This window comes from Sarcophilus harrisii, chromosome 6 (assembly GCF_902635505.1).
Source record: "Sarcophilus harrisii chromosome 6, mSarHar1.11, whole genome shotgun sequence".
NCBI classification, from domain to species: Eukaryota; Metazoa; Chordata; class Mammalia; order Dasyuromorphia; family Dasyuridae; genus Sarcophilus; species Sarcophilus harrisii.
In genome coordinates, this window is record NC_045431.1 from 84,699,455 (window position 1) to 84,719,247 (window position 19,793).

A 19,793-nucleotide genomic window follows, 5' to 3' on the forward strand; every position below is an offset into this window, starting at 1 on the left:
TTTACAAAAAGGAAAACTAACACTAAAGGGGAAGTCTTACAAACAAGGAACATAGGCTCACAAATAATGGAGAAGTTAACTCTTAACAAGTTACTAATAAATGCTAGCTTAATTTAAATTTAATCATTCATACCAGGCCTTAACTAAAAATCAAGTCTGATTAAACTGATTGAACACAATTCTCAATTTGCATTTCTCATCAAGGATTCATAGTTTTCATCAGATTGACCAAAAGGTTCATGATAGAAAAAAAAAAAATTAAGAATGCCTAGTCTAGATAATAAATATTCTCCATCTTTTTTTTTTTCCTGACAGTTCCCTGAGATCAGAACCATGTTTTTTTGCCTTTCCTGCATTCTCCAGTATTTAAGCACAGTCTACTGGCATTTACTAAGTTCTTAATAAATATTTTAATGGCTAGAAATAGGTGTTTTGAATAGTACAGATCTGTTCCAGAAGGCTCTGCAATAGCCCGGGGCTTTTGGCTTTGTTGCTGTCACTCACATCTGGGTCTAGTGGCAAGATAAAGATCAGGATGGCCTCTGGATATGGTATTGAATGCAGTGGCCTTTTTAGGCTATGGTCTTTTACAAGTTTTAATTTGACTGAGGCAATACCTACACAGTGATTAAGGTTAGGTAAGAAAGAAATGAAGACTAGGTTTTGTTGTTGTTTGTTTGTTTGTTTACCTAGTCATAAATAAACAGATAGATAAAAGAGGAATCAGTCTGAAAGAGAGACTCTCAGGGCTTCTAGCCAAAACAACAATTGGTATTTACATACACTTTGAGGTAATCTGAGCCAAAACAAAGATCAAATGGACTTGTTCTGGGATTTTTTTTTTTTTTTTTGGCAACCCAATGGATGATTTAGGTTTAAAGTATGGTCCTTAAGGGGAAAAAAACCCCATAAACCCCAAGATAGGAAGAAATAAAAGCAAGAACGGAGGGAGGGAAGAAGTTGTGTTAGTTGGCCCCTCAGTAGGACTCCTACTCACAGAGGTTATTGTTTCCTTCCTTTTCGAATATTACCATGACATCAGGGGGGTAATTCCTTGATATGCAACTTTTTCCTCCAAACCCATGTGGATCCAGGGGCAAGATATAGATCAAGACGATTGGAGATAGTATATAGAATGAGTAAAAATATCTTCTCTATCCAGGTACAGGGTAAGTTTTATAATAAGTAGAATAGGAATTTTATATTCTGAAATACAGAGAGACAGACAGAGACAGAAGAGAGAGAGAAAGAGACACACAGAGACAGAGCGTTTCTTTTCCAGTTCTGTATTTTGGGGAGATAAAATTTTTCTGAATTTAAATTTATATATTCAAAATAACTGCATATAATATATTTTGTGGAGAACAGCTAGATGGGACAAAGGACTAGCCCTGAAATAAAGAGGACCTGAATTCAAAACCCACCCTTTGCACTTAAAACTTCCTAGCTGTGTGATTCTGAGCACGTCACTTAATTCCAATTGCCTCAGAAAAAAATGGTAATAATAAAATAATAGGCTATATGGGTAATCAAGGCTTTATTTCTTAAAGAGGAGAAAGTTCTGGATCAGATTACATTCCAGATGGAATGTAATAAGACTAAATCTAAGATAATCACAAGCTATAATAAACAATATTTCTTCAGCTAATAAGTTGTGAAAAATTCATCTTCATCATTTCATCAAAATAAAAAAGATATTATCTGTGATATAGTAAAGTTCTTTAAAAATAGTTCTTTCATCTCACATATTTTCTTCTCATAGTAGTTCCCATATTATAAAGGATTCTCTTGGATTTTGGCAATAAAGATCAGACTTTATTCCATCATGGGACAACATAATTTAATTCACCTAAGCCTAATAGGTAAATAGTTCTAATAACTTTAGCATGATCCTGTTTTATACTTATACTAATCTTTGTATAGCTGTGAGCCATGGCTCTTTATGTTGGCAAATCTTTTAAAGAATCTTGAATAATTTTGCAGTATGTATGGGAGACACTGTGTAGCAAAGTATCTAGTATTCCTCAATCCATCCATTCATCAACCTCATTTAAATGTCTATCATGTGCCAGACACTGTACCCGGATCTGAGATACATGTACAAAGATACAATCTCTACTCACCACAAGTTTACATTCTAATGGAAGAGATATCAAGTACAAATAAAATTATATACAGAATACATTTAATAAATATATAGTAGTTAATTTTGGATTTAGGTTATTTCAAAAGTTGGGGAGATAAGGAAAGGTTTCTTTTAGAAGATGGTGTCTGAACTGCATCTTAACAGAAGTGAAGGACTTGATGAGATAAGCCCTTATGAGCCGGAACAGATGTGGAACATACTGAAGGGAGAAAAAGCTACATTTGGCAACTAATTAGATATGTTGGCAAGATGTTCAGGATAAGGCTGTGGTTATCAATCCAAGATACTAGATCAAATCTGGTCCCTCTGACAGAAATAGAAAAGTTTGTAAGAAGAAAAAGATTTAGGGGGAAAAGAATGAATTTTCTTTGAAATATGTTAAGTTTAAGATGGCTCTGAAATATTCATTTTCAAATGGCAAAATGGCAAATGAAAATCCATACTCTCCTCTCCATTTCCACTTTCTATCTCCCTAGTTCCAATCTACATTGTCTCAGTCACTGCAAAGACTATTCATCCATCTCTTTGCTTTCATTCTACAGTCTATCAGAGGATTATTGCTGGTTAGTTTTCCAAAAATTCTCCCTTGCTCAAAAAAAACCATCATGTTGATCTGCTCTATGATATGAAAATGTAGGTCAATATTTACTTTAGCAAGTGTTTTGTTGTTATCATTTGTTCGTTTTCTATCTCTCCCAAATTGGAAGTATAGAAATAATTTATTGGCTCAATCCCACTACTGATTGTCATGGGAATCTGATCTGCTCTATTTATGACCTGGGATGATTGGCCAGGTGCCCTGACCCTTTCCAAAGTAAACCATATTGGTGGCAGAATGAATAGACAACTGGCTTAGTAAAGTGAAGCTCAAAACTCCAAAGCTTAAGTGGTCCAACAAGCCTCAACTTCATGAGTAGCAGGAACAATAATCACATACCAATAAGACCAGGCTAAGCAGGTTTTTAAAAATGTCTTGAGAAAAAATTTGACTCCAAAGAAGAAACATTAAAGGAAATGTCTCCCAGTATTTTGCAGATAATGGGTCCAAGATACTGAATAATTTTTTTTAAAAAAATAGTAATAAATTTTGCCAAATTTTTCTTTTCCAAAAAAAAAAAATTAAATGGGTCTTGAGGAAATATTGTACCTAAGAATTTGCATAGATATCACTTCATTGCTATAGATGATATAACACTAGAAGGGAATGATGTGCAAGAGTGAATTACAAAGTCTCCAGACGCTGAAACACAAAGAGAACATAGTTTCTTTTTTATAAAAAGAAATAAGGAATATAGAGCAAAGGAAACAGGACCAGGAAAACAGTTTACATAATGGCCATAATGATGGCAAACAAAACCAACATCAAAGAAAATCGGCACTCATTTCAATTCAGTGATCAATCATAATTTATCTTCAGAAGGCTGATAATGAAACAAATCTCTCTGGTGTCAATTGGAAAGAGATGGGCTGTCCGTGAGAAATGAGCTATCATAATCAGACATGGCCAAGGGGTAGTTTTGTTACACTTAACTGTACTTTGTTAGTTCAAAAGTAGGGGAGGGGGACAATCATTGGGAAGTAATATAAATGTAAGTAAAGGGCACCCATAAAACATCTTTTTTAAGGACCATGGGGTGATGTCTTTAATTACGAATTTGTCTCCTCCACTGCCAAGCCAGATGCTTAACATAATCTCTCTCCAGCTGGTATTTATTCACCCGCCTGGGATGCAAAGAATAATGACATACCAGAGGCAAAAGGGCATTCCATATACTGCTTTCCAGTCCCTGTGCCCATGGGACAGCCCAGCATGTAATCAGTGGCCTGTGACCTGATCTGAGGGGAAGGGGGGCAGGCTTCATTCTAGCTATAAACATTTTCATTGTATTCTTAAACAAGAGATGAACTGCAGCAGAACACATGGGACCATTCATACTCAATTCCCACAGAATTAGAGTGCAGAACTGGACTGCTCTTTTCAGAAAAATGTACTTGGGGTGATGAGGTTGGGGGAGGAGGGAGCAAATGTTGACTTCAATTTTAAATACTCCCCGAGGCCTGAAATAAGAGGACACAGAACAAGATCTCTTGTTCTCTAGCAATAGTTGAGCCAACTGAACTGTGTGCATGCAGCCTAACTACATAAGGTACCTTAGGAACCAAACAATGTCCGATGTCTCAGAGCTAAAGAAAATGTTGGCATAGCTTGCCAAGCCACAGCTGTCTCCATTTCATTCAGTGGTTATTCTCCCACTCTGGAGCCCACTTTGCCTTTTGAAAAGCAGCAGAGATTTGCTTCGGCATGTGATTAGGCCAACTGTCTAGTCAGGGTTTCTTTTCCTTAGCTTTCTGTCTTAAAATCCTGAGAGATTTTTGACAAGTGCTGATTTTTAAACACTATAAATTACTTGCCCAACCCCCACCCCAGAATGGTGAAAATGCGCTCTATTTTTATCAGCTGTGTGTGCAATTTGGCTCATGGGGGTGAAAATGTACTCTGAGAATTTTTAAAAACTTTTTTAAACCCAGCTTGTTTCTCTCTTACCACTACTTCTGTCATTTTTTTCAAAAGAGAGAGAAGAAATAGATTATACAATAAATAGATAAAGAGATACATATTTATTGTTGTTGCAATGCATGTAGTCTTTAAGGTTCACCCACTTTCTGACATCACAAGAGGATCTTTTCATCACAAGAGGATCTGGGGTTCTTCAAACCAAAGCATAATTTTCCCCCTTTTTTAAAAATAGAAGTCTCAGAATGGGACAATATATGCATAAATTAAAGCAATACTCAGAACCATCTCCAAAAGCCCAGATTTACAAAGGGAAAGAAAACTTTCTGTTGCACATTTCGTGGATATCTTGCCACTTGGGGAAAAAGAGTAATCTGGCTATATTGTTTTTCTTTTCACAAAGTAGCCACTCCAAGATCAGATTCAAAAAAAAAAAAAAAAAAACTGCACCACAACTGTGTGTAGGAGCTCAAATATAATATTAAAGTCCAGATTGCTCTACCATCTATGAAAAAAATTACCATGGAATCCAAGGCATTATAAGAAAAGTAACTATAAGAGCCTTCTGGCTATAATGGAAAATTCTAAGATTTTTTAGATGGGAATTATTTCAAGAGATATGTAAGTTCATATGTAAGTTCAGGGTACCCCTTTCACTGTCCCAAATCATGACATGAAGATAGTACTTCTTGAATTGCTATTGCCATTATCATTATCAACACCACCACAAAAACAATAATAATAAATTTGAGTTGTTGTAGATGGTGATCACCCTTTTAGTTATAGTTATTTTAGAATTTGTTCTGATCAACTATAAACAGTCTAATACCAGGCCTGTGCTAGTCTTTCCAGCTTGGTTAAAAACCTAACAGAGTTTGTTCTCTGTTGGCCTAGCCTTAAGAATCCAGGACCACCTACATTCCAGAATGAGTCTTCAGAGAACTTTAATAGAAAAAAAAAATAAAATAAAGATTTTTTTTTAAATGGGAAAAATAATAAGGTTCTCTCCTTCCCAGAACAAAATCACAACCTGATGTGTGACTGAGGCATGAACTTCAATGGATAAAGGGACAGAGGTTTTTTTTGCTTGTTTGTTTTGTTTTGTTTTGTTTTCTCTGCTGTAGGAGATAAGACTAGAGGTGAGAAAGCAGGGAAGGACAGAAAAGGTACCTGTATTCAAATAGTGTTCTAGAAGTAGTCATGATCTGTTTGACTTCAGAGCACTGACTTTGGGGCTGTGACTGTGGGTAGAACCTAAAAGTTGATAAATTTAGAACTTATATAAGGAAAAATTTCCTAACAATTAGAACTGCCTAAAAAATGTCATAAGCTACTTCAGAAGATAGTGGGCTACATCTAAGTTATTACAATAAAGTAGCACAACTTATCTAGAGAGACATGAAATTTATACATAAATGAACTTTCCAAATAATACGTTCAGTGTCAAAGCTCTTAAAAAACATTAAACAATTTTTATGGTAAACTCCCTAAAGCTTCTTAAAGTGAGTATAATTAATATAATTTATTCTTTTTTATTTTTAATTCCAAATGTGTTCTTTCTCTTTGATACCTCCCTCCCTCACTGAAAAAACAAGATAATACAATGCCCATTATACCTATGAAAGCATGCAAAATATATATTCCAATCTGTACTCAGTTCATCAGATCTGTCTCTAGAAGTAGAAAACAGTTTTTCATCATAAATCTTTTAGAATTGTCCTATATCATTGTATCAATAATTTAATCTTTTGGGATGGCACAAGGTCCTTATTATTAATCATATTAATTGTGGTACAGTTTGGCATAATAAAAAGATCCTGGGACATTGATTTAGAAGATCTTATTGAAAGTTCTGGCACTTTCTCTGACCTGCCACATGACACTGAACAAGGCAATTAACCTCTCCGAGCTTCATTTTTCTCTTCTAAAGTCAGTGGAGGTGAATTAAATGGTCTCTAAGGTCTTTTCCAACTCTTAAATCTATAATCCAACATCTGGTCTTTTTTTGTTTGTTTGCTTTTTGACTGACACAAGTCTTTATAAAAAGCATCACTGAGCTTCAAGATGAAGAAAGTGATATTATTATTTATTATTATTAATACAAATAATATTAATATTTAAAATAATTATATAATACATAATTGTATAATTATATAAAGTAATAATTAAAATAATAAATATTAATAATATTATTATTAATAATTAACATTTGTATGGCACTCCCTACATACTAGGCACTGCATTAAGTAGTTACCAATATTTCATTGATCCTCACAATAACTCTAGCAGGCAGGTATTAGTATCATCCCATTTTGTGGGTGGGAAAAAAATTAAGACAAAATAGAGGTAATGTGATTTCTCTAAGATCACACAACTGGTAAGTGTCTATGGATTTGAACTCAAATGTATCCTAATTTGGTGGTCTAACCATTGCACCACCTATTTAACATCTGATTCGTCTAGTTAGTTGACATATGACATTAAGCAGGTGAATTAACTTTTCTCTGTGTCAGTTCTATAAATATATTTATTTATTTTAAATTATAATATATAACCTACAAAATTACTATGATTATACTCATAATCTATCTCACCAACTCATTGTGATAAAAGCATTTTTTTACTTATCAGTGATTATTGTACTAGAAATATATGATATGAGAATTACACAGCATCAAATTGATGTACTTTTTTAAATTTGGAGGTTTTTTTCCCTATTTTCTACCTTACACTACAGCCTTTAGCTATTACTTCTTGAATACCTTATGTCAGCACAACTGCCTTTAGAAATATTAAACCCAATCCTTTTTTTGTAAAACTCTCTCAGTTTCCAACACTGTGAACCTGGAAACCAAATACTCAATTGCTAGAATTGTTTTAAAAATAAAGGAAATAAGATTTCCCTTAAATAATGTCAAAAGAGATTTATCTCTGAAAAAGATACAGGAACTCTAATAGTCGACCATTCTGACATCTATTTTGATTATTTTGGGTTCACTATTTTGGAATTTTGAGGCGGTAAGGAGAAATACTTTTCATTTGTTTTTACTTAATTGCTGGTTCTGAAGATATGCTTCAGATAATTGATTTTGTTGGATCAATAGTGTCTCAAAGAGTGAAATGTGCTATTTTTAAAAGTGACTTAAAAGCCCAATTTAAACTCAAAATTATAAAATCTCATAGTTGGAAAAGATCTCAGAGGCCATCTAATTCAGTCTACACCAGAATAAGATTGTCTTCTGCAACAAAGCCAACAAGTAGTCATCCAACCTCTGTTTAAAAAATTCTGGTGAATGAATATCTATTTCCAATAGTTGCACATCCCTCATCCTAAGAACTCTAAATTTTGAAAAAGTGTTTCCTCATATAGCAAGCCTGAATTTCTTTTGTGCAATTTTCGCGTTTTATTCCTATCTGCTTTCTGTAGCCAAGACTATTCATTCTTCCCCCAAAAAATCTTTCAAATACTTGAAGATATTTATCATGTACTCTCCTACATCTCTAGATGCATTACCTAACTCATAGAAAGCATGTTCTTGAAGCTTTTCAGAGGCATGTATGCTGCAGCCAGCTGGGGCTGGCTCATAAGATCTGATTTTGAATTTTCAGTTTGTCTTTACATCTCAGAAATTGGCAAATGCCACAAATGAGAACTTGATATACTCATCATTAAGGATTCAGATGAAACTTAAAAATGTATTTCTTGTATTATTTTTTCACTGCCCTGTGTCCTACTGTTTGCCTACTTCTGAATACTTTCCAAATTATCATCATTCTCCTGAAAATGTGCTGATCAGGGCTGCATGCAATAGTTGTGTTCTGACGAGGGAAACATACAGCAATACTAATGGCTCCCTAATCCTAGAAACTAGATGATCCTTAATACAGGTTAAAATCATGTTAGACTTGTTGGCTACCCTATTGTACTGCTGATTTGTTTAACATGCAATACACAAAAAACTTTAAATCTTTTTTTTTCCCAAAGTTGCTGTCTGAGTATGCTATTGTGAAATTGAGGTTTTTATTTTAATCCAAATGTAAAGACTATACATTTATCCCTATCATTTTGTTAATTTGGGTCCAGTATGTTAGCTTTTAGAACTTACTAGATTCTGTATCTATCACCTAGTATTTTAGCTTTCTCTCCAAGTCTAATGTCATCTGCACATTTTATGAGTATGTCAAGTTTAACTTCATCCACATCATCGATAAGAATGTTAAATAGCCAACCAAAATAGATAACTGAGGCACTCAATGGGAGATTTCCATCTTAACTTAAATGAACAAAATAAATGACAAGTCTTTGAATTTGATTCCTTCTCTCAGTTCCAAATATGCTAACTGAATTATTATCTAACCCATATCTATTTTTTTTCTGAAAGAATAGTATGGAATAGATAAAACTTTGCTAAATTCTAAGAAAGCTAGGTATACAATAATTCCCTCATCTAACTAATAATCCTGACATAAAAGGAAATCCAGATCTATTTTTAAACCCAGAAAAAGAAGAAAACTTGTTCAAAAAAAGTCAATATTTTAACAATACGCCTACTTCTCTGCTTCAAAGATCATGTTTGTTCTACAACTTGAGAATGTCTTCTGAATATATGACTTTTGACCAGGTCTTGAGTGATGAGCTGTTATGAACTTAGCTAGTCTGGTTCATAGACAATAAGCATAGAATCCATATCTGGAGCTATAACCAAAGCCTTTCTAGATTTGTTAAGATCTAAAGCTAAAGCATTCACACCACTTGGCATTGGCTTTAATAACTGGGGGTCACATACTCATCATGATGAAGAAAACAGAGGAACAAATCAATGGGAGATTGTATTTCATAATAGCAACATTTCTAAAGTCAAATCATTCTCCATTAAACAAAGAAGTCCAAATAGGTTTCCTTTAAAAATACAAAAGAAAATGCTAATATATGTAAACTATAGGTGTAAACTTATTACTCAAATACTGGCATTTTCCTTTCTCCCTAAAAAAGTGCTCTCTAGAAAAATCTTTTAGGTGGCTTTGAATGATATCATAAGGATATCTTCACCTTAGGGATGTGATATAAAACTCCAGTGTTAGTTGGCATAATTATATGTGATGAATAATAAAAGTTCCAAAGTGGACATGATCAGAAATGAACCAAGGTTGCTGCCAGGATCCATTACTAGGCACATTACAACTCTCCAGCTTACATCTTTTCTTATCTCTTTATCAGGGGATTTTACTTGGCTGTCTAGATCAAATTCTACTCTAATAATCTCCTCCTTCGCTGCTGATCTCTCCCTTCACTTAGAATTGTCCTATATGACCAGGAAGGTATGATGACAAAGCTCCTATTCACATGAACAGAATGATAGAGTTAAATTATTTCTATATTAAAAGAAATTGCTATTTTACAATAACTCCATTTTATTAACGGTAGGTGAAATTCTCTTCCTGTAAGGTGTTGAGAAGCTTCCAAACATTTAGAATTCAGTAATATAATTACCAGACTTTCATGAAAGGGAAATTTGTTTCAACAATTATTATTCCCCCAAGATTCCAAAATTTAAGCATGCACTAGAATTTTTGCAATTAATATTCCGATCTACAAGTATATATAGGTGGGTTTTATAGTCTATGCAATTACTATATATTTTTTCCTTTGTAGATTATGAGATCATCAATTAAATTCTGACTTTCTGACACTAAAATTCTATCATTCAAGAGGCAGAATACTGACATCTCTGCCTGATTCAATGAGCTGGAATATTTGGGTGGATTTTGACGTCCTGGGTCTGTATCTCAGCACAATCATACATTATCTGCATAACCATGAAGCAGTTAGGAGACTTAATTGCTAGAGACTGTAGAATAGAGTTCAATTTGGCCTTGAGCATTTCCTAACTGTGAGATCATAGGCAAGTTACTACACTTCTGCCTCAGTTTGCTCAACTGTGAAATAATGATCCCAAAGATGCCATGAAGTTCAAATTAGAAAAATATTTGTAAAGTGCCTATTTAGTGTGCTGAGTAGCATGTAGTAAATATTTAATAAAATGTTGATTTACTTCCATGGGCAGGTTAAAACATTTTGGGTTCTCCTTTTCCTGCTCTATTAAATAAATGGATTAGATTAAATGAGTGCTAAAGGTTCCTGGGACCTTTACAATCTCTAGCTTAGTCCCTATTATTCCATGGATTTTCCTATTCCATAGCACATTTACTCCTTCAGTAATGAAACTTGTTCTGCCTCTGCCTTTATTTGCCCTTTACTCAAATGAGCATTGTTTGATTTCATTGGACAGTTTATCAATGTGTCTATATCTGTCTTTTTTTTTATTCAATACATCCCGCTTGTAGTGGCCCCAGACATTTAAAAGCACAGCAACATCAATCAGATAATTATACAGTTTAACAGATGGTAAACCCTTTGAGGTTAAAAACCATGTCTTCTTATGCTCCGGAAGGTTCCACCAGTACCTAATAAACTCAATAAATATTGATGCTAAAAGAGAGCTTGTAAACATAACTATCCATGTCACCCTGAAGGCATAAAATTATACACTCAGACTCTAAGCAGTTTACAATGTAATTTAATTTGCTCTGTATACCATTTTGTACACTAGAGCATATAGAATGACAAATCATAGAACTATACCACCGAATGAACCTTAGTGGCCATCTGGTGCAATCCAGACTATATTCAAAAGGATCCAGCATCACTGATCCAACAAGGGAACACAACAACTACTATATACGAGGAAGAACCAGTTCAGCTATGTAGCAAAAGTGGATAGAGTACTGGTCTTGGAGTTAGGAGGAACTGAGTTCAAATCTGGCTTCAGACATTTACTAGGAATTAAAGTCTTAACTCCAATTGCCAAAAAAAAAAAAAAAAAAAGGAACTGCCTCCTCCAGATGACTTATTCCATTTCTGGCTAGTTCTAATTGCTAGGAAGTGTTTCCTGACATCAAGCCAAAAATGTCCTCTTGGAACCACTATACATTGCTCCTGGTTCTGTCTTCTGGGGCCAAATGAGATAAATCTAGTCCCTTCTCCATATGGCAGCCTTTCAAATACTTTAGGATGGATTTAAAAGCCTAAAGCTTTCTATAGATGAAAATGTCAAATATCTACATACCTGGCACACATTCTGATCGACTGATAGCTGGCAGGTTCAATTCAGTGGTGAATAAAGATTGAACATTCATTTACATGAAATGTGTTAAACTAAGTCTCTCTCCAATGGAAAAGGAATACCACTATTTGAAAAACATCTCATCTATTTTATTCCAAGTCTTGAAAAGATAGATTAGTCACCTTAAAACATCATCCATTTAAACAAAATGAATCTTTCAAGAAGATTCCTTACTTGCCATATCTTTCTGCTGAGCTTAATCAAGTCTTTCAATTTTGTTACCAGCTTATAAGTAAGCCAGGAAATGTGCTGATATGAATCAAACCGCAGAGGAAGGAACTAAATTCATTAGAAATAAGCAGAGTTTTCTCATTATTAACACCATTTTTGCTTTCAGGAAGAAAAATGAAGGACATTAGCTCTGAGAATTAAAAGCTTGGCCTTTAGCAATTCATTATTCATAAATAATACATCATGAATTATTCACCAATTTCATTTTAATAAAATAGGTAATAAAAGAGTGAGGACAACTGAAATGAACAGATGCTCCTGGAACTTGTATTTATTTGCTTCAAATTATACATTAAGCATTTAGATTAATCTGGGCCTCCCTATGTATAGGAAGAGAGGGCCACCCTCAATACAATATTTACAAGGCACCACAAAGGTTGCTTGTCAAATATGTCTCACAATAGCCACCCATGTTGTTTGGAATTGCCATCATTACATTTGGACTCCTTTGGACTGAAATATTTGATTTCCAGAAATCCTCTATTGAAATTTCAAATATGTTACCTACAACGAATAATATTTCAAACCAGGAGTTTATTTGGTCCTGTGTACTGAACACTCGATTGAGAAAAGTTCCTCCATCTAATTGAATCCTTACCTGCATTTTCCCCCTTTCACTCTGGAAATCTTAATTAAATCAATACCACCATCAATTCTCAAAGTGGTAGGTTAAACATCTTTCTTGTGGCTCAAGTCACCATCCCTGTGTCTTATTACACCAAAATACATTTCCCTGACCAGCACTCCCCTAGATCACAGGATCACACATCCTAAACTTAAAGCTAAAAAAAACAATCTTAGAAATCAAGTCTAAATTCATCATTTTATAGATGAAAAACAACTGGTGATCAAAGTGGTTAAGTGATTTATCCAGGATCACACAGCTATAAACTATTTGAGGAAACAGAACTAAGGGATATAAAAATAAATAGGAATGCTGAAGGCAAACTTCCATCACCATTTTGCCAAGGGCAATTGTCAACAAGAAGCAAGCATTTTTTGAAAGTAATGTATGAGTCAATGCCTTGAAAACCTAATACTATAAGATCCAATATAATACATTTCCTCCCATCTTTTCTTGCATTTAATATATGTCTTTTAATTGCTGCTGATAGATATTAAAATCAGTCTACAGTTGAAAACATCTTTTACTTCATTAAAATGTGATTGCTGATGTTATTAATATTGCTAATGAATCATTATTTTTAAAAGGGAAAAAATGAGGAACACTTACAGAGCAGCGTACAGCATTCAGGCGTGGAGTGGCATTTTTTGTAAACAATTCTTAAATAAATTCTCAATATATCAAGTAATTTCTCAAGTAAACCAAAAGAAGCTTAAAAAGAATAGCCCTTCCAAAATCATTTTTAAAATAAAGTTTAGGGGTGACGATAGAAATACTTGCTTTATTATTCAAAAATATTCAAAGGGGGTGAGACTCAATAATCACTTTTTTCTACTGTAAAATGAGAAGAATAATATTACCTACCTCATATTGTTGTTGTAAGGATCAAATGAGATAATTTGTAAGATTGTAAAAAAGCATTTAGCATAGTACCTGGGACATAGTAGGCATTACATAAATGATTATTTTCTTCCCTTTCTAGATGCTTAGGTTCATCCATGTTAATATAAATGGAATGAAGTAAGACATTGAAAAAGGAATGGGAACTAGCCTTGAGATCAGAATTGTGGTAAGGAAACATTATAAAAATCTCTGTAATTCATGATTTTTTTCTTTCATAGCAATGAAAAAGGGTTAGACATTACTGGTGACATGAACTAGGTTCAAATATTTATTGTCATTTTAGCAAAATCTGAATAAATTTTTCATTTTAAATCTGGTTTCATTATATATATATATCCTTCAAAAAATTGACAAACTAAATTCTTTCTCTGTCCCTAAAAAGAAAAAAAAAAATTTTCTTATGTATGTGTGTGTATAATTTCTAAATAATCAATCTAAGAATCATTTGATTCCAAGTCACAAGATATAATTTAGATCTCTTTTTAGAAAGAACAAGTTATGAATATAGTCAGATTTGAAATACAATTTATTTCCAAAAGGTCTGAGAATATTCTGCTTTTGCTATAGGTATGGCAGGGTTTTTAGTAGAAATGTCAGGGAATGTACTGTTTTTACAAATGATACATTGGATCTATTCAGGGCATTACTGAAATCTTTGAGGTTTTTTTGTGAATTCTGGATATGCATTTGCCAGTGCTGAGATAGTGACCATATTCTTTAAGCATTTCTGTTTTGAATGGAAGGTTCATTAACCCAAGGTTCCTCAAAACCTAGAAGGACAAAAGGCTCCAAAAACAAAGGTAATTTTTGGTCACTGTAATAAAGAGCTTTCTTTATGGTGTCATTATAGAAATGGCCAATATATTATATCTAGATTTCCTCTACTGAACAAAGAAACCAATGTGAGCACCTTCAGGATAAGGACTTTGTTGTTTCTAGTTTTATATTCTCAGTGCGTACTATAGTGCCTCGCATATAACAAGTACAAAAAAGATATTTGTTGAGTTTAATTGAACTGAACTTAGTCAATGTTAATACTGATTTGACTAAAATTAGATCACCTAACTTTTGAAACCATTCTGCAGTCAAGTATTTAGGCCAATCCAATACTTTCAATACCAAAAAAGACTAAAAAGTACAAGGCAACAAATCTAGGATATCAGAAATACAAAAAAACAAAAACAAAAAACAACTCCTGCCCTCAAAGAGCTTACATTCTACTGGATCCAGTTCAATATATGTGTAGAAAGAGTAAAGTGGATATTTTCTGTGAAGACAGAATATTTTCAGATATATTTCTGCAGACTCTTGTAGAAGTACGCAAATATTTCCATGTTCTAATACTTTTGTCCCAATTCTTACATTAATAAAAAGCCTTTCAAAGTCACTGATTCATAGGCAAAACTTTGGCTCCATGTGCATTGATGTAGGTGAGAAGAATCTTGGCCCTCTGTTCTATTACATCAATAAGTTTTTCTATTCCTTGTCGACCTCCTTGGCTTTCCCAATAAACTTTGTCAAGAAACAAGGATTGAAGGAGCTTTTCCCTTAAGTGCTGACTCTTCAGAACTGAAACTGCAGATTCAGGAAACCTGAAAACACAAAATGACATTTCAATCTAGCAAGTGTTTAGAAGGATTATAACTTAGCCAATATTTCTGTCTATCTTTGATCCATCATAAATCATAGTACCTTATTGTATGAACTTACAAGCTACTTTGAGCTCCCTGGAGAAATTTACTGTAAAAGTTTGTTTCAATGAAATATTAAGAATCCATGATTTGTGAATTCTATAGATTTTCAACTAATTAAACTGAAGCAAGAGAGTAGACATATGAGAAGAAACTCTTGCAATCAAAGGAGGGGGAGAGGAAGCTAACTTTAAAAAGAAACCCAATCTTCCTAAAGAGAGAAAAATGTTTTCTAAATACAAAGTAGTATTTATTTCTTATTCTTCAAAACAAACTGATTAATGAATCTATTCTGTACATAAATCTTGAATTAATTGCCTTTTAATTTTGCTTTTCAGTGCACACGTGTGAGTTTTCAAAAGAATTTACATTTTAAATGCATTCCTCACATGTGAACGCAGAGAAGCAGACAGCTAAACTCAAGACAGATCATTTCTGATGATTAATTCTAATGACTATTATTTCTAGGAAGCCATAATTTAAGAAGGCATTGAAGGAAACCTATGTATTATGGAACATCCTTCCTAATGGGCATATGCACTAAATGGCAATCTAGATTCCTAAGCCTTCCTTCCTACAAAAGGATGACTAGGGTTTTAGAAGGAAGAAAAACTTCTTTTCCACAAAAAAATATGAAAGATGCAGATATCAATAAAGCAGGCAGGAGAATTAAGATGGGATTCTGAATAATATAATAACTATAGAATTACCTCAAATTCCAAAACCTATAGTCTCCTGGAGATTATATTTCAGAAGTGTCATTTAAATACACTAGCAGAAGATGGAACAAAAGTGGCATTCAAGAGTGACTCTTCCTTACTCCACATGTCAGAGTGAAAAGAATACTGGTCTAGGAGTAGTTATTTCTCATTTAATCTCTCTAAGTTTTGATCTTCTCATATCTAAAACATGGATAATCATAATCTAGTGCCTCTTGAAATGATTGTAAAGATCAAATGTGATATAATAATTGTGAAATAATTCTAAAATATGCATACTTTTCATAATGCTTTATCATATATATGTAGCATTTATATTGTATCTATATATCACATATGCATGTTTGATATCACATATATTTACATATTGTATATAATTGGTATATATATATATATATATACACATATATGTGTGTTTGTGTGTAACAAGATCAATGGTAGCTTCAGATGGTAGCAGCAGTGTCCTGGAGCTAGGCAGACTTGCTCTCAAGAACTGGTTGTTAAATTTATTATTTTATTGATTATCTAGACTTAAGAAAATGATAGACAAATTATTAGTAATGAAGATTAAATTTTAAAATACATCATGCATACTCTTTCCCCCAAAGACCTGATCATTAAACATTTACCAGCACATTCCTGGATAATAATATTGGTAGCTTCTTCAGAAGTTCAAAATCTATAATTATGTCACTAGGAGTATTCCTTCCACTAGCATAGATTACAACTATTCTATAACTTAGAAAATAGTCTTCAAGAGATATTTGAACTAAACTGGGTATGAGATTGTCCAAACATAAGTGGGATTATCAACATACAATAACAAGGCTTTCTTTCAAGGGCTATAGTTTGTAGACCTTACATCATCTAAACAATAAAGGCTATATATGACTAGAAAAGATGATGGATCCATCATATTTTTGGAGATTGAAACATGACAACATTTCTCATATCTGACACACTTTTATCTACTCACATAGCAACCACCTCATTTCAGGCTCCCGTTATCTGGACCACTGTAATATCTCCTAATTGGTCTGCTCAGCCCAAGTTTTTTCCTATTACAAATCTGTCTTCCATATAGCTGACAAAGTGATGTTCTCTAAACACAGATCTAAACACACACTTACTCAACAAACTACAGTGGTCCCCTGTTGCCTCTAGGATAAAATATAAGTTCCCTCATTTGGTTTTTAAAGCCCTTTACAATATGCCCTGCCCTGATCATACTTTCCATTCTTATTATTCATTACTCTTTCTCCTTCACTCTATGGACCAGCCAAACTGGAGTCTCTCTGTTTCTCACATGACACTCCATTACCTACTCAATACCTTTGTACTTGAACTACCCAGTCATCTCCACTTCAAATAAGTCCTCTTTTCTTTTTTCCTTTAAGACAGAGCTGAAATACTATTTTCTGTAGAAAGCCATCTGAGTAAGTTCTGTGCCTTTCCTTCTCAATTACCTTGAATTTGACTACCTTGTATTTTATGAAAGATATAACCAATACAAGATATATATATTTTCTATTTATTTTGTATATTCATACTGCATATGCATATATGCATATAATATATATATGTATATATATATATATATATATATATATATATATACATATCACATCTTCCCATAGGATTCTCAAAAGTAAGAATCATTCCATTCTTTTTGAGTCCCCAGTGCTTAAAGCACATAGTAATTACTTAATAAATGTTGACCTGATCTGACATACTGGATAAAAAGGGGTAAAGGGGCTGTCATTTGCATTGGTGAAAGCAATACTCATGCCAATGAAATCACTGACCTTTGAAAGTGACAATGTTATTAGTAGCCATGAGATGCTAATGGAGATAATTCCTGTATATCTAGGTTTTGCTCTACTTAGTATTACTTCCCAAGATTCAGTGTTCTTTCCTAAGAGACACAAATTATATTTCTGTTAAAAGCAGAGCCTAAAGCTTAATTTCTTTCAGCTTTGCTACTTTTCAGCACTGAAAAAGAGTATGAGCTCATTATTATTATAATGTAAAAAAAAAAAAAAACTTACTCTTTGATTCCTTCTAATAATTTGAAATTTAAATTATCTTCACTTCTGTCAAAGAAACCTTTATTGTCTATAAAGACCAAATGCCTTGGGTCATGCTTTCTTTGAACAATGTGTGTTAACTCCACAGTATCTTGATTATCACATTTCAGTCTCATTCCCTTCTGACCACAGGCATCCTCCTTCCGGGGTCTGAATCCACAGCAGTTTACATCTAAGCGGTTGTAGATCTGAAAATACAAAGATTAAAAAAAAATAAGCCAAGCTACTAAATGTCACCAACATTTATTAATGCCAGGAGAGTTTTAAAAATGATCAGGGTATGCTTTATTAGGAAATAACTTGCCAAGATCAAAGAGAAGAAAATAATTTAATTAAAGGCAATTGTCAGGGTAAATATACAATTTGGAACACCATGGCCTTGGTAAAAACCATTGTAGTATAGGGGATAGAGAGCTGGATTTGAAGTCAGGTGAAATCAGGATTTAAATACCAACTTGAACACTCTAGGCAAATCATTTAACTTCTATGAAACCAGCTTTTCTCATCTACAAAACAGAGACAATAATAATAATAATAGGGAGAGTTAGATGGCGCAGTGAATAAAGCACCAGCCCTGAAATCAAGAGGACCTGAATTCAAATCTGACCTCAGACACTTCCTAGTGTCTGACACTGGGCAAGTCACTTAATTCCAATTGCCTCACCAAAAAAAAAAAAGAAAAAATAATAATAATAATAATAATTGGGATAGCAATAATAATAGAGTTGTTTTGAGGACAATGAAATAACATTATGAACTTTAAGAGCACTCTATCAGTATTAACTAGCTCTAAATTGTAATAATATAAAGAAGGCCAGATCAACTTGGTATTTCTAATCTTTACATACAAAGTCCCCAATGATATAACCTATAGATATGTGACAGAAAAATATTTTGCTTTATTCCTACTAACAAAGGAACTGCATAAAGCCTAAAATTTTTTAGTATAATTAAAACATAACAATAGATAGCATTATCACAATGAACAACTATCAAGCTTGGAACCTAAAAGGCCTGGATTCAAATCCTGTCCCTAATATTTACTAGCCTTGGGACCATGGGCAATTAAGTCATTTAACCTCTCTGAATTAGGCTCCTCATCTATAAAATGGACAGACGGGGAAAGAAAAAGTCATCAATAATAATACCTGCAATACTCAGATCACAGAATTGTTTTGACATTTAAAATGACATAACATCCAAAAAAGCATTTTGTAAACTTTTAAATTTTCTATACATGTAATCAATTTACATTTATAAATGCTCAAAGTGAGATCTCCTCCAAAGAGCAAGTAAGTGGACATTTGTTTAGTGGATTGCACAATTTACACATTATATCTTAACTTGGGGAGGAAATGTGTGAAGACAAACAGTAGCTCTCAAAGAGCAGATCTCCGCAGATCTCCACCTCCACAGGTCCCCACCTGTGACCCAAAGTATTTTATACAATGTATTATTAGGATAACAGGATTGTAGAAACAGAGCAGATTTTCCATACCTAAGGTCACATTATCAGTTATGTTTAATGCACTACACTAAGAAGTAGGGATACAAAGGCAAAAACACTCCCTGCTCTTGGGGATTTATAAGCCAATTATGGAGACAGATGCATGGAGACACACACGATGGAGATACACAGGTAGAAGTATGAATTTGAATGGACATCTTTTGATTCCAAATACAACTTTCCAC

General features: G+C 33.5%; 1 protein-coding gene across 4 annotated transcripts in view; it reads right to left on the reverse strand.

The window, feature by feature from the left end:
* Nucleotides 1-12,321: 12,321 nt before the first annotated feature.
* GASK1B (golgi associated kinase 1B) overlaps nucleotides 12,322-19,793 on the reverse strand; it is a 47,049-nt gene continuing 39,577 nt past the window's right edge. For all 4 annotated transcript variants that reach the window (XM_003773104.3, XM_023505903.2, XM_031943438.1 and 1 more), the window contains 2 exons: nucleotides 18,063-18,289; nucleotides 12,322-15,196 (listed from right to left, as the gene is read on the reverse strand). In XM_003773104.3, the coding sequence (XP_003773152.1) occupies nucleotides 14,989-15,196; nucleotides 18,063-18,289 (435 nt within the window). In that variant the 3' untranslated portion in view covers nucleotides 12,322-14,988. The remainder of the gene's footprint in view (nucleotides 15,197-18,062; nucleotides 18,290-19,793) is intronic.